We start from the raw sequence: 16,238 nt of genomic DNA, 5'->3' as shown, positions 1-16,238 counted from the left end.
ATTCGGTCACTCATTAGGGTCAGATTTTGGAAGCCTTTAGTTAGGACGTGGGCTCATATTAGAGATTTGACCATGCTAGGATTTAAAAAGCAGACAGGATAAAAATCAATGCAGAAATATTCCTTAATTTTCACAAGTGACTAACAGTTTCAAGTATCAGAATTTTAAATTGCCCAAGAAGGTATTCGGTGAAAATCAGAGCCCTGGAGCAAGTCTTAAATTGGGTGCCCAACTCGGGAGCATGCAAAATCACTTGGGAAATTAGAAAATCTTGGCCATATGCTTGTATGTTAACTCCACTTGACTAAGTCCTTTCTATATGTTGCTTCCCCAATTTGCAGTCGTTTTTGTGTTGTAAATAAGATACCCTTGACTCAGACATGAAAGTTCCCCAGGAAAACTGGAGAACCTTTCTCTCGTTAAACAGCACCCTAATTATAGAAGCAATTTTACAAACAATCCCCTGGGGGAAGCATTTTCGTTCTCATCAGGAAGGCTCTTGAATAAAATAACACCTTTGCTAACTTCATTTATTTACAACAGGACACAAGACTGAGACTGGGTTAGATTTATTGCCATTACATCACTGATGCTCAGTAATTCATAAAACATTGGGTCTAGGAGTTAGCACTGCTGTTATTTCCTCTGATGCCTGACCTCACCACAGTCTAATAACATACAGGAAATCCAGAAGACAAAGGGGGAAAGCAGTGGTCTTGAATGCTAAAAATAACCGTAGAGGACTAGTACAATCATGTAATGGAGTATGGCCCAATAATTTATTTAACATAATAGTAGAATCTGCTAAAGCTATTAGAATCTGTTCCAAATGTTTTTAATGGAAAATATGTTGGGGGCAAGAATAAGAACACTTAAAGAATTGAGACTTTTAGGTTATGTAGTTCAGTTACGTGTACTGGTTTTAGGTTTGTATATCTTATTGCTTACATATGCAGACCACTTAATAACTTGACTAGAACAGACAGTCATTGTATGGTGGTTATATTTCCAGAGGTCATCCTATATGAGCCAGACGGTGATCTTAGCTGATGTATTGCACTTGACAACCCAGAAAGTTGCAATACAAAGGCATTCTAATACTCAGCGTCCTCTGAGAATTGTTCAATATCCTTGATGGTATCTAGTGTCTGGTATGCCATTGGGATGACATTTTTGGTGTCTTTACTAATCAGTCAAGGTTAACATGTCATTCATGTTAGCTGTGTTTGGTTTTATTTGGGTGTTGGTTTTTTTTTTCCTAATCACTCTATATCTGCAGAGTTTTCTACGGGAATAAATAGTGTAATGACACTATAATGAAATTCCTTGATAGTTTTCATGTCTGCTGATCTATCTTTGTTATTCAGGATTAGAACTACATTTTATCCAAAATCTAAATTTAGGCAGTGTTTTAAAATTGGTACAAATAGGTACATGACATTATTAGGAAAAAACCAAACCAATCCCCAAAAAACTACTGCATGAAAGTCAGATAAGAGTGGTGTCTTTAGCTTGTGAAATATTGCAAAACCAAGTTCACAAACATATACTTCTTTTTTGAACAGCTGATCAGTTTGACTGTGCCTGCCCTCCTTTTATTTACATATGTTGCACAGTTATTTGAAATACACTATTCTTCATATAAATACCAATATTAGTATGCAAACTAGTATGTTCAGGTGTGAACAAGTCTTCACTATTTGACATTGACACTTGGTTTGTCTTCCAATCAGAAGCAGAAGCACTTACAGATCATAAACTGGGAATAATGAATAGATTGAACCAGCTGTTCCTGAACAGCCCATTTGGCTATGTTTTGCCTTTCATTAAATTCATTTAATTATAATTATGGAGATAGATAGATAGATAGATAGATAGATAGATAGATAGATAGATAGATAGATAGGAAACATTTCCCTTTCTGCAAAGGTTTGTAGTACCTTAATAAATATTAATTCATTTAATTTCAGAGGAAAGCAGAGAAATGTGGAATTTATTGTTATATCACAGAATCATCATGGTTGGAAGAGACCTCTGAGATCATCGAGTCCAACCACAAAAAAAAGAAAAAAAAAAAACAAAACCAACAACACACATAATACCCCACCACATCACACCCAGCCACAAACCAATAATCTTGGGCACTAGAACATGCCTTGAAGAGCCATGTCTACACATTTCTTAAATACCTCCAGGGAGTCCAGGTGACTCCGCCACTTCCCTGGGCAGGCTGCTCCTGTGCCTGACCACTCTCTCAGTAAAGTAATTCTTCCTAATATCTCCCCTGCTGCAACTTTCCTCTGGTCCTGTCATTATTCCCTTGGGAGAAGAGGCCAACCCCCACCTCTCTACAACCTCCTTTCAGGTAGTTGTAGAGGGCAGTGAGGTCCCCCTCAGCCTCCTCTTCTCCAAACTAAATATGTCCAGTTCCCTCAGCCTCTCCTCATACGACTTGTTCTCTATACCCTTCACCAGGTTGGTGGCTCTACTCTGGACATGCTCCAGCACCTCAAATTCCTTCCTGTAGTGAGGGACCCAAAACTGGACACAGTATTCGAGGTGAGGCCTCACCAGTGCTGAGTACAGAGGCATGATGACTTCCCTACTCCTGCTGGCCACGCTATTCCTGATACAGGCCAGGATGCCATTGGCCTTCTTGGCCACCTGGGCACACTGCTGGCTCATGTTAAGCCAGCTGTCGACCAACACCGCCAGGTCTTTTTCTGCTGGGCAGCTTTCCAGCCACTCTTCCCCAGGCCTGTAGCATTGTGACCAAAATGCAGGACTCAACACATGGCCTTATTAAACCTTATCCCATTGGCCTTGGCCGATTGATCCAGTCTGTCCAGATCCCTCTGTATAGCCTTCTGATCATCAAGCAGATCAACACTCCCACCTACTTTGGTGTCATCTGCAAACTTACTGAGGTGACATGATATGTGATATGTTGAGATTTGACTGAAAGACAGCTATTGAGGGTGAGTTGTCCAAATTCATCTTAGTCTAGAGAGACAATTTTACAAAACTGGTGCTTACCAGAGTTATCTACTGCATCTTCAGGTGTCTTCTGAACACCATAAGCCAGGAAAATTTTCCAGTAGCAATGACATATTGAGGTAAAAGGAGAAACAGAAATCAAGAGCTCTGTTCTTTTTTCGTTAATCTACAGAATAAAGCATGGAGTTGGATGTCATCTCAACAAGTCTTTTATCTCAATATCAGAAATAAAATTTTCAGGTATCAAAATGTCAGTGAATATCTACAAGTAGAATGGCTCAGCGGAAAGAGTGTTTCTTGGATCTGAAAAAGAAGACACAGATCAATACAGAGACTGTTTGAGAGATCTTGCAGTGATCAGGAAGCTGGGCAGGTACAGAGAGGTGGGCAGATCTTCTCAGGAGCTCATGATCAGTTTTGCAGGTAAACACTTTTCAATAAAGTTCCCTTTCCGTCCCACTTAGCTCAGCACAGCAGCCCAAGAGAGTTTCAGTTCAGGTCCTACAGAAGCTGGAGACCTTTATTTGGAAACAGCATTTTACTAAAGATCTGTCACTTAGAGTGATTTCCCACAGGGTTTTAAAACTGGTTTCCAATAACTCAATTCTATTAAGCCTCAAGTTGGAAAACCAAACATAGTAAAGGTGTTGTAGAGCCCAGTGTCCTCCAAATGGGTGCAGGTAAAAACCCTATAGCATATGGAGCCTGAAGAATCAGAAGCCCATTGTATGCATTTCTTTTATTTGTCTTTTTTTTCTTTTTAATAATTAATGATTTAAAACAGTTGCATTATTGCTACAATCACTTTTCACCTATTTCCCCAATGGTTACCACTTGCCTCAACATTTACATTTGTTTTAATATTTGTATTTTTTGCATAATTTCTCACATTATATTTATTTACACTTGCACTTTTTTAAAAAGAAAGCATTCCATGGGGATGACTTTAATAAAAGTTTCTTATTAAAAGTTCCATAACAGCATGATTCCCAAACCTGAAACCAAAGTCCTCATATTTAACAGTTTTCATGACTCAATAGATTAAGTGTGAAATAGGAAATATAATAACAATAACAACATAGCCATATCCTGCACAGTTGTTCCACTTAAAATTATTCTTGAAAAGTAACACAATTCATAAATAAATCATTTCTCATAGAGTGAAATGTACTTAAAAGACTCTGTGAAATATCCTTGATATAGTCATAAAATGAGTGCACAGAAAGTTGTATTGGGCAAGAGGAAAATCAAAAATTCACTGAAATTAATATATTGGAGGGGAGGAAAAAAACATTAGAAAGAAAAAGAAAAAAAAAAACCTAACAGTGAAACCATCATTATTTGTTTTCAAAGTCAGGTGCCTCCACTCAGCTGCCTCAGCAGTGTTCGTTTCAGAAAGGCTCTCAGCTCAGACCTAAATTCACATGAAACTTCTTCTGTGGTCAATGATGAGAGATCTTACCCTTGAGAACTTCAATTCTGAGCTGGTCTGACTCATCATTCAGAGGAATCTGTTCCTTTCTGCTGACTGTAACTTGGGCAGCAAATTTAGCCACCCCAATTAATGCCTCTATGTAGAGGGGATAAATCCAAACTTTAACAAGTCTGAAAGTTTTTCTCTGAGTGGGAAGTGGGACTTTTCCTTTTTGTACTTACCAACAATGAATAATCCAGAGAACACAATTTTTCAATGCCAGGAACGTCTGACTCAAGAGACATTGCCATTAGCCTTAAAGTGCTCCAGATGGATACTTCTTCCTGGTGCGTTGTTATACTCTAAACAGTCCCCTCTGGCAAAATTCTGGAGCTATTTTTTCTAGAGGGTTTGGGGTTATCTGGGTTTTGGGGTTCCTCCCTGCCCCTTTAATCTATTTGTCTTATAAAGTGCTTCATGGTAGCACAACAGAGTCGGTGAAAACAACAAGGGAAATATTAATATCATGAATGCTCACAGCTGTGGCCAACTCTACCTCTTTTTATTAAACAACGGACGTGTTAGTTCCTAAGGCTCTTGGCACCTTGAGTGTTTCTGGACCACCACACATTACTGTTCGGCAGCTTGTTGTGGAGATCAGGAAGATACCCTGGAGGTGTGCTTCCTTTCTATTTATGATTTGGAGGTTACAAGAGTAAGCATATGAGTTCCTTCAGTTGCACTAGAGCATCTGTGGAGCATCACTGCTGTCAAACCCCTCTACATCTTCCATGACTGATAATTTAAACCAGTAATACCTTCTTAGTAGCTGTGCACACTCCATCAACACAGACTCTTCAGATCAATTGCTTGCACTGCTTTGATTCATTATTGACCTGGAGTGGTTTCACTGCATTAGGCTCTGCAATTCTGGGATGGTTTCTGTGTGAATTGCTAGAAAAGTTTAAGAAAAAAGATCACCCTGAAATTCAGCAGTCAGTGCTGTCCATTCTAGTAGGTTAGCTCTTCCCCACTAACCACGTGTTTTCTCACAAGCCAGGAATAGTACTAAGCTGGGAAAGAAGATATTTATTTTAATTTATATTTTTTTTACCAAAACCAACTAGTGCATGCTTTCATCTTTCGTGTCCTTGTTTTGTTGAGACAGTTCTGGATGGGCTAGCTGCTGACAGAGATAAAAAAATGGTTTTAAAAGTTATAATACTGGGTATATATACATATCACAGAATCACAGAATGGTTCGGGTTAGAAGGGACCTTAAAGATTATCGAGTTCCAACCCCTCTGCCCTGGGCAGGGACACCTCCCACTAGAGCAGGTTGCTCCAAGCCCCATCCAGCCTGGTCTTGAAGGTCCTCTTCACCCTCTTATTTTCAGCTGGTGCCTGTTTGCCTCTATCTGGTGCCTCTATCTATATGTGGGTATACAGTTGGTATATATATGTTTATATGTACAAATCACATATCATATTGGTGCACTGGCTGACTCAACCTATTCAATAGCAAGATACGAAATAAGTCTTGTCAAATAGCAATATCTTGTCACGAATCAGTAGCATGATACTGGGCATTATTTCAGCCATATTTCGGTCCTTTGAAAATGAATCTCTAGAACTTTGAAATGACGGATCATTGGGCCAAAGAATCAGAATCACAATAACTTTCATATTTATTTCCAGGACTGAACTGGGGTTCTTTCTGGATGAGTCTTGCCATCTATCACAGTATGTGCTACAGGAAAACATGAGTTTTAAGGAGCCAGAAGCACAATCTCCCACCACACGAAGCATTTACTAGGTGAAACAATTAATGACATACCAAGAGCCAACAGTCATGTGACTGTAACGTCAGCGTGCAGTCAGTTGTTGTCTTTATGAGTCAGTGGATTTTCAAGACCTAAAGTGTTTTTCATTTTTAGTAGTTTTATTATGGATTATAAATAAACATCAATGAGATATCAACCTAGAGTTTAATAACCCAGCACCAATAAAAAAATAAAACATGGTACAGCAGGTTTTTTAGCTATGAGGATCCTTAGAGAGGTCTGAAGTATATTGTAATATCATTTTGGGCTGCCATTGCAATTAAAGAAGGAGTTTGGACAACAAATTGGACTTGTTAAATTACAAGGGCCTTTCTTTGAGTGTCTTTTTTTTTTCTTTTTGCATTTCTAGAGAATTTCCTTCTGCCTGGCAAGCTTGCTTTGTTATGAATTCCTGGTTTTGATTCTATAATGACCCTCACAAAGCTTTGAAACAGTGAGCATTTGTTGAATACACAGTTTTTCTTGCTGTTTATGGCTAAGGTATTTGCTGACTCACTGCACTATCATTCTTTGCATTAAATTCACTGTAAAACCCAAGAGGCAGCAAAATTAAAAACTGATCAGATCCTTTTCTAAGAGCAAATAATGTACATGCTTTCTAGCTAAAAGCTCTTGGTTGACTGTGCAAGACAAGGCCAGATTCTCTCAACCCAAAGTCTCCCCCTAAGCCTCTGAGCACCATTTTAGTCTTTGCTAGCTCCATGCAGACTGGTTTTGGCCCTGAGTCATTAACCAAGAGCTGCTCTTGCTCTCTCCCTATTTGTGACAGGCTAGACTTCTTATAGTGTGTTCGTCAAAACTCCTTGGGGCCTCAGACTAACCATGATACATTTATTTGGCACTTAACACTGATGTATTTATTGTCATTATTACTTGCCCATACATTTGGAAACTTATTGTACATGTCTCTACATTACATTTTAACTGGAATATGAAAACACTGTGGGATTTCCCTGTCATGCCTCTTATTTCAGATGTTTTATTCCACAAACACGAAGAGAAGGGTAGATCATCTCTGACTAGGGCTGACCCAGTTCTCCACTCTTTCTTGCCTGTTACACACCAATATCAGTAGAGTTACAGTGACATAAACCAGAAGAATACAGTCAAAAATCAGATTCTTCCTATACAAAATCACTTTCCACATCTGTTTCCTATTTGTTTTATAATGACACATGGGATTATCCTGGGAATATATTCTGCTTTAACTGTCAGGCCACTGACTTTATAGCCTTATCAGATATCCATTGGTGTGCAGGTTGAGCAATTATCATCTACTAAGAAGAAATCCCAAGAAAATGTAGATTGATAATAACATTTTTCAGTAATGACTTGTAGCATTAGTGCCATTTTCTATTATTGCAGTTGAGGTCTAGAATTCTCCCCAATTTACTGCTTTTATTTATTATGCAAGATCTAGATATGGACCCTAGAGCAGAATTTCAGATTTCTTTTTCATTATTTATTCATTTCTGGTTAGAAAGAGCAAAGACAGAAAATTGGATAGAAGCAAGGAATGTGTCTGGACTATTAAGAAACAGAAAGAAAGACAAAGGGAAAGAAAGAAAGAAAGAAATTTAATACTGTGCAAGATATTACAGATACAGGATGACTGTATAAACATAATCAGGCAGCCTACATCTACAAGAACATGCCTTAGGAGGTTGAGCTTGAGTTCTGGGATCAAACTTCATGAAGCTGTGTCCAAACTTTTTATCTTACAGTGCAGTAAGCTCCTTCAGATAGACATTCTGCTAACAGTCCATTTTCTCTTCACCTTTTTCTCCAGTAAATTGAGTGAAATGTGAAGTCCTCCTGATGTTCTTTTGAAAATATGTAATACACGTGCAGAAATATATGCTTGCATGATGTAATTAAACAAGCCTGTAATAAAAGCTACAGCCTGTGACCCACTTATAGAAATGGACTCAATAGGTTTAAATAATACCATTTGGAAGTATGTTTGGTCACTGGCCTGGCCCTGGATTCAGTATGGATGAGCAAGATGGGGAAGGCAGGGTGCCAGAGAGAATGCTGTTTCCAAATAGTTGAATTCACTGCTCATGAGAAAGACATCAGCTATTTGCCTGAATGATCTTCACATTAAAAAAACATTACCAAAGCAATTGCTGGATAAAATTTGAGTTATTGATATTTTTTTCCATCCTCCACAGCATTGTGGAGTGCCAGGTCTCCAGCACTGAGCACTGGAGCATTGCCCTTGAGGGTGAAAGTATTGTGCACAATTTTGAGACTTTTATTTGCAAGCTCAGGACAATGTAAGACTCTGGAGTTTACACAATAGATAAGCTTTCATGAAATTCTAGCCTAAGACTTAGTCTGGAGAAGTGAAACTGAAGGGGCAGCTTAGGAAGAGCTTATAACTGCTTGAACGGTAGTTACGATGGATGCTTTTGCCATCTGTTTGCATCTTTGCCATCATTGCAGATGACACAATAAGGACAAAAAGTCACAAGTTGTTCCTTGGAAGGTTCAGTTCAGAAGAAAAATCTTCACTACGAGGGCAATGGAAGTTGCCCAGAAAGATGATAGAATTTCCATTCCTGAAGGTTTTCATGACTTGGCAAGACAAAACCAAAACTGACCATACTCTGTGTTGACAATAGTCTTCTTTCAAGTCCTTGTGGACTTAATCATATCTAGAAAGTCCTTCCAGCAAACAGCTCTATGATTCTGTGTTTGGAAAGGGATGTTATGAATAAGAAAGAGGGGTTTGAGATAGTCAGTGGAAGCAGTAAGTGCTTGAGAATCAAGGTAAAGAGCTGATCTGTTGTGAAATTAATAGGGGAAAATACTGTAACACCTTCTTAGTTGCTTTCTACTATCAACACATATAGTTTAGACATATATTCTGATACTTATTTTTTGTTTATTTTCTTAAAACAGATGACTGATCTCTGATTAGTCAGTAAGAAAAAAAAATACTGTATCAAGCTGTAGTTCCTATTACAGCCTGAACTACTTGGTCCTGCAAATACTGGCTAAAGGAAGTCCTTCAGCATCTGCCTTAGAGAATGTTTAGGTATAAGCAACTGAAAACTGGGTCCAAAGGCCTAAGTAACCAGAAACTGTTGTGGGTAGGGGTTGCCTCAGCTTTGGGATTCCCTGACTTACTTAGGTGTAAAGCAAATTAACCACAGTGCAGGTGGGAAATGGAAATTCCAAGTTTTCAGTGTAACCTTCACAAGCTGCCTGTCAATGTAGAAGCCTAGTGTGCAAAAAGCATTTATTCTTCTGGTTTTACCCCCAGTGCAAAATGTAAGATAAACACACTATTCACACTGATTGGCGGATTTGGTCCCCCAGTTAAAACTGAAGTCATTAAATGTACTGAAAAGCCCATTCCTTTGGATTTACTGACTTTGATTTGAGTTAGTGTTGACTAAGTCCCTTTTTAGTCTTGGTTTATATACCTGTATGCTTTTCCTTCAGCCTGTAGATTTTAAAAGTTTCATTGCACAATATTGAAAAAAAAAAAAAAAAAAAAAAAGTTCTCCCAATGCAGTTAAAATTGAATTTGAAAATGCATGAAACAGTAAGTCACTAAATACTCAGGTTAGGAAGCAGAATTTAACATTTTATTATGTACTAATCTGCATTTGCAGGACATTTCAAAAAAGCGCGGTCAGTGAAAAATAGGGTTTGTCTTTTTTCAGACAAAAGTTTCAAATTCCAGCTACTTCAGTTACTATTACTCAGATATATTCTCAGTGAAAACAAAAAGTTTTCAATGAAACCATGTAAATTATATATGAAGTAAAATACAAGCTGTGTGTGTGTGTTTGTGTTTTTGACTAGCCTTCAGCTCAATACTGATTAGAAGGTGGGTACTTTTGCCAGATGCTCACCTATTGTAATTTGATTTCTCTGAAGCCACAAAACCCAGTATGAATAATATACACTGCACTCTATTTAGTTCAATTGGGTTTTGGTGTTCTTTCATCAAATAATGTTGCTTTTTCTTTGTTTTTTTCCACTCTGTAGGACAACATTTTTAGAATGGAAGATTCACATTTTGAAAATGGCCGAGGGAAAAGCCCTTATGATCCTAAACTGCTGACAGCTTCTCTATTAGTGGGTAAGTGGCACAATAAAATTTCCGTGAGATATGCATTTGCTGTAAATAATTGACACTTTTCCTGCTTTTTTTTTCTCCTTTTGTAGCACCTATGGTAAGGCTTTGTTTTATGCATTTTATTTCCAGGCTGACATTATCCTGGTTTTATTTTTAACACAATTGACCCAGGTGTCTTGAGAAACAAGGTGTGTGTAAACCAAGAATCAAGTATCACAAGGGCTGCTTTATACTTCTGTAAGACCCTGATTCTGCAAAGTGTTTCTCCTCCCCAGAACTAAGTGACTCTGGAGGTATTTTAATCACCCAGTTTACAGGCTGGCCACACTGATGATCACACCAGCAAAGCTGAGAGCAGAGTGAGAGCAGGAATAAGTAATTTCTTATATCTGTTTTGCTGCCAAAGAGGTATGTCACCCAACTGTACCTGCATGTAAAGTGGAGATCTCGAAGTGGCCACGGGCCGAGGCATTTACATGATGTTGCAGCTGAAGAGATGTATCTGGCAGTGAATAAAATTGAACTCCTGGCCAGAACAGAGGGATTTCCATGAATTAGGTATTTCTAAATTAGTAATACTTAATTTCATGGAATATGTAAGTATAGAGTACCTAGACTGTGTTAATTTAATTGAACTAATCCAATTGATTTAATTTATCTAATTGATTTAACTTTATAATTGAATTAATTGTGTTCATTGTTCTTCCTTCTCCTTTATGAAAAAGGCAAAAAAGATGTTTTATGAGAAGAAATGAAGAGTGAAACAAATTACATTCTTCTTTCCTTAATGACACCTTCCAGGTGTAGCCACTTTATCCTTAACGTGTAACTTTCTGGCAATTTATTACAATTTCAAATCCAAGGGGGCAACAATAGTTTCAGAAGATTGCAGATTCTTTTATCTCAGAAGTCAGATGACACATAACCAGATACATTTGTTTCTTCAGGACTTTGTCCATATTGCTAGTCTAGGGCTTTGCCTACCATTTACTCGTATTATATTTACATTACATTTAAAAATGAAGCTATTTAAAATAGACAGCAACAAAAGTTTAGTCTCGAGTGTGCCTCGTTTCCTGATCTTCGAAGCCCCTAATGATTGCAGGTGATGAGCTACCCTGGGGACACACACTTTTTAACAGGAAAAACAAGAAAGACATCGACATCTTGCTCCAACTTGTACCCAGTACAAACAGAAAGGGAAAAAAAAAAAAAAAAAAGTGTGTGCAAAAGGCCAGTGTATAAATTAGTGCCTGGAGCAACTTGAATTTGTGGCAGAGCTTCTCTCAAGGGAATGGCTTTACTATTTACTTTAATGTACAATAAAGAAGGAGAATGATGACAAGCCAGTATTACATGGTATACCCGGTATGCAACTGCACAAAGTCAACAGCGTCTAGCTTTTCACATTCCTTTTTTTTTTCTTTTTTTTTTTTTTTTTTTCACTCAGTCCAGCACAAATATGATTATCTTATTTCCCTTGGCTTAGGTTTCATGTCTTTAAAACATCTTTGCTTTCTTGAGCCTACTCTCTATCACTATAATTTTCACTCCATGTATTTCTCCTCCTAATAAACAGTAGACTTTTTCCTCCTAATAAACAGTAGACTGAGCATGATATTTTGTTTTGAATCAGGCTTCAATTACAGCCATGGGTATATTAACACTATAGAAAATGGCGTAAATTCAACACTCAAAGCCAGTGACTAATTTCTACTTCAGTAACTTACACAAAACTCAAGCTGAAGCTAAAATTAGCATTCCCACATCCTGAACATGAATACCCTTTCTTCTCTGCCTCCACATAGCTGCCCCACAGTCATATTTTGTTACTGATTATAACATTACATTTACTTCAATCCTTTACTGCAGAGGTTCCCCTGATATTTCCAAAAGTGTTTCCAAAAGTGCCCAGATTCTCTACTGGTTCACAATTACATGCTTTTATTTTTGCCAAAAAAAGCATAAATTTTATGATAAAGTGATGACCCAAGGAAAAATAATTTCCTCACCTCAAAATAGGTGAGGAACAGGGAATGAACTGGCCAAGCAATGACTACATGGAGAGGTTTTGTCTAACTGCTCTCTGAAGTAGGTAGCACTGGAGTGGAGCAGTGAATAGGGCCATGAAGGCCAGAAGGCCACTTGACCACAAATGCCTCACACCAAGAAGAACATGGATGGACTGCTTCTTCTCTTCTCCTGAGCTGAATGATAACTCACCTACTCCCGGCCCCTTGTGTTCCAGAAGTATTTGTCCTCACAAGCAACCATGGTTTACCTTAAGTTCAAGAGGGCAACTCTGTAAAGCAATTACCCAGCACTCATTAAAATGCAATGTTATAATTAGTAACACGATGTAACTACCAGGAAGATAAAAGGCTGAAAAGTAAGAATAATTTATACGGTTAAATACAGGAGGGAAAAATAACCACTGTTCTTCATCAGAAACACTAAACAGAGATTTTGCAAAGTGTGGAAGAAGAGTATGTTCTTGACTCTGTAACTAGAAGGTAAATCTTAGATAAGTGAAAGGTAATTACACAAGCTGGAATTCGGGCAAAACACCAAGGTTCATTTGAAAAAAAAAAAAAAAGTAACTTAAGATCTTTAATAGCCATTAGTGCTCAGGATTCTCATTTTACATTTTAGCTGAAATAACTTTTATAAGTGTAAAAAGGAACTTCAGATTTCTCTCTCCTCTAAAAAAATCAATAATATTAAAAAAAAAAAAATCCCACCCAAACAAACAGTTCATCATTATTAAATTGTTCCAATATTTTTCTAATATACATTCCTTGTTCCATCCACCTGCAAACATTTTTCATTATTTTTTAAAGAGTTGTTCATTAAAGGTAGTTATTGCTGCTCTACTCTAAAGTAAACGCCAGCTGGGAACATGATATAACTAGTTCCTAGCAATGTAAGACATTATTCAGCCATTCCCATCTATGTGCTGCTAACTAAACAACCTCCATTTGAGCTGGCTAATGCATGAAAATGTAGAGACTAAGCAGTCCCTCTGCACTGCGAGTGTGTATTCCAGAGCAGGAGGAAAATCACCGGCAGCACGGTTTTCAAATAATGTAATCACAGGAGAAAGTTGTCACTGAATGTATTAGTCTAAAGCAATTGTATTGGGATAGCTGAAAAAATCGCAGGAAAGGAGACAGTATTGTCCCATTATCAGTCAGTTGCTCTTTAGGAAATGACCCTTTGGGATTTTCAAAAGCTCTGATGATCCAGAATCCTCAAAGCTGTTTATGTTCCTGTGTCTCACTGATATTTAATAAAAAAAGAATTACAATTTTTAATATTTTTTTTTTAAATCAGTTTAAGTGCCTTAAAACTGCCAGATACAGATCAATGTAATTTGAAATACAATAGCTTCTTACCAAGGAAGAACTTTACTAATCTATTTATTAGAAATTATCTACTAAGTACATATGAGGGACTACTGTGGACTTTAATTGCTTCCTCTTTATTTAGTGAAGTCCATATATGTATTCATGTTTGCACTCATATGCCAACACACTACTCATTTAGGATGAAGTGGTTTGTGTCCAAAACATAGAGCTTTTTTGTATGCAAACAAACCTCTGAGAGCCATCAGCTTGTTCTGCACACTCATTGCTTTATGCTGCTGGACTGGAACTACAAAGTGACAACTTTTTTTTTTCCCCTTTCATTCTTGAGAAATGATTGTCAGTTTTCAAATGGTTCATTTCTGCTTTCTTAATAAAAAGCGCATATAAAACTACTAAAATGGAAATAGCATGGTGAAGACTATCAATGACATAAAAGAATTCTTTTCTAGACCAGTAATGAGTGAAATTCAGTCCAAAAGAAGGTCTGCATAGGGAAACAAAGATGAATGTACTTCTATCTAGTCAGGAGGCAAAAATCCTCACACAGCTTTTAAATAGTACTATCTCAAAGGATGTGCACATCTGGGACATGACTTGAGGCTCACCCTGAATTTAGCAAAAATTATCTAAAGCCTTACAAAAATAAATGGTACTCCTTGGTATTTCTGTCTGGGACAAGTTGAAATCCCCTTTTTGCATGACTACAGCAAATCAGTTCAAAATTTTTTTTGTTTTGTTACTCTCTCACCACTGATGAAAAAGTACCAGCCATAAGAGCCTAATAGCATGAAAAAGGCAGGTTGAATTGAGTCAAACCTGGAAGATACGTTACTTTCAGTGGCGTTTGTATATTGAGCTAGAAACTGAGGTGCCAAAAACCCTTACAATTTTAAATATTGTAAGTATATAATTTTAAGGAGTTTTTGAGCTATATTTGTTTAAATTTTAATAATGTCATATTAAATATAGGGGTTTTTTTCTTTCTTGATTGACCTTTAATTCTGTTGATAGCTTGGAAGCAAAATAGGGTTTGTTTTTTTTTTTCCCTTTCCCCCTTTGATTTGTATTGATTTATCAGAACTCACTAGAGACTGAAAGACAAGAAAATGAAGATAAGGTTAAAGAAAGGTTAAGCATAGCATCAAAGACCTTTTCACAAGTAAAAAGGTTTTATGTGCTTTAAAATCTCAGCTGCATATCCTGTACATAATAATCACTATAATTAAGTGATTGTATCCCCTTTAAAAAAAAAAGGTTGAAAATGACATAGAGGAATGATAAATTGTTAATTAATGATATGCTGTTCTGTTTCACTTCTGATTACACCTCCTGCTGGGCACGACTGGTCTATTTGCTTCTAATCTCTGCTGTGAATTCATTCAATTCCACGCCTTTCCGCTATCATGTTTTCACCCTTCCTGACTTTCATGACTACCATATGGTACAGAGCCACTGCAGGTTCAATTCATAATTTCATGGTGTCAGTGTTCTGGGGAAAAGATGCCAGTGACATCTAATAGGCATACTCGGACATGGTTGTTCCACCATGGAAATATCTAAAATTGCCATGAAAAAGATAAACTTGCTCCTAAAGGATGCTTTAAAATGAGGATATGGTAGAGTTCATCATGACCATGAAAAATTTATTACTTTCACTTAAAGAAAGAGTTATTTCATCAAACTAGTCTTTTTCACAGAAGACCTGATTAAGATGGGTAGCTTGAAAACAACAGTTGGAAGGAATAATACTTTTTAATTCCATATTAAAAATAAAGGGTGGGGTATCTCATTTCACATGGTGTAAAAGGGCACAGTCCTAAAAAAAAATGCATTTTTTGCAATTTGAATTCAGAGTAATTTAATAGATAACACTACATTAATACCAGAGAGATACATGTCTTTCTTTCCTCTCTGGTTGTTTTCTGTGGGTCTGATTGCTATGTACTTATTATTATTATTATTATTATTATTAGTCTCTTTACTAGTTGACAGATATTTAACTTGACCTGGTCCTTTGAATTTAGACTGTGTCTCTCTCTGCCTCCTCCATGGTACTTCTAACTGGCTGAGGAGAGGCACACTGGGACTCTAATATTAAGAGTTTCATCTCCAGCTAGGTTACGTATGTGCCACTTATAAGTACTACAGGTCAATTTTAATTCACTAGTTCACTGTGATATGCATGGGGTCAGGGTAGCAGGGAATGATCTCATTTATTCTCTCCCTTAGCTCTTGCCCTTTGCCAGCATCACAGTTACCAAAGTGGCAGGAGGCGAAGGGCATGTTCTGTCTTTCCTGTAGAAAACACTATTTTCTGAGGATTTGCTTGCCGAAAAAAAAAACACCAAACAACAACAACCAACCAACCAAACAAACAAACAAAAAACCAATACAAACAAACAAACAAAAAACCCAACCAAAATACAGTTTCTATATGAAAAATTAAAGGGACTTGATGACTTTCTGAACTGAACATGAATGAGCTGGACTCTCCAATTCCCAACACAGAGTCACAAAAA

The 16,238-nt window shown here is 37.3% G+C and overlaps 1 protein-coding gene across 1 annotated transcript in view; it reads left to right on the top strand.

Moving 5' to 3' along the window:
* SEMA3A (sema domain, immunoglobulin domain (Ig), short basic domain, secreted, (semaphorin) 3A) overlaps positions 1 to 16,238 on the top strand; it is a 241,125-nt gene that overhangs the window by 165,303 nt on the left and 59,584 nt on the right. Inside the window, exon 6 of the mRNA XM_014964076.1 lies at positions 10,261 to 10,354. Coding sequence (XP_014819562.1) covers positions 10,261 to 10,354 — 94 coding nt within the window. The remainder of the gene's footprint in view (positions 1 to 10,260; positions 10,355 to 16,238) is intronic.

This window comes from Calidris pugnax, unplaced genomic scaffold (assembly GCF_001431845.1).
Source record: "Calidris pugnax isolate Ruff unplaced genomic scaffold, ASM143184v1 scaffold44, whole genome shotgun sequence".
NCBI lineage: Eukaryota > Metazoa > Chordata > Aves > Charadriiformes > Scolopacidae > Calidris > Calidris pugnax.
Note: the sequence above shows the minus strand (reverse complement) of the source record. Positions and strands in the feature narration are given on the sequence as shown.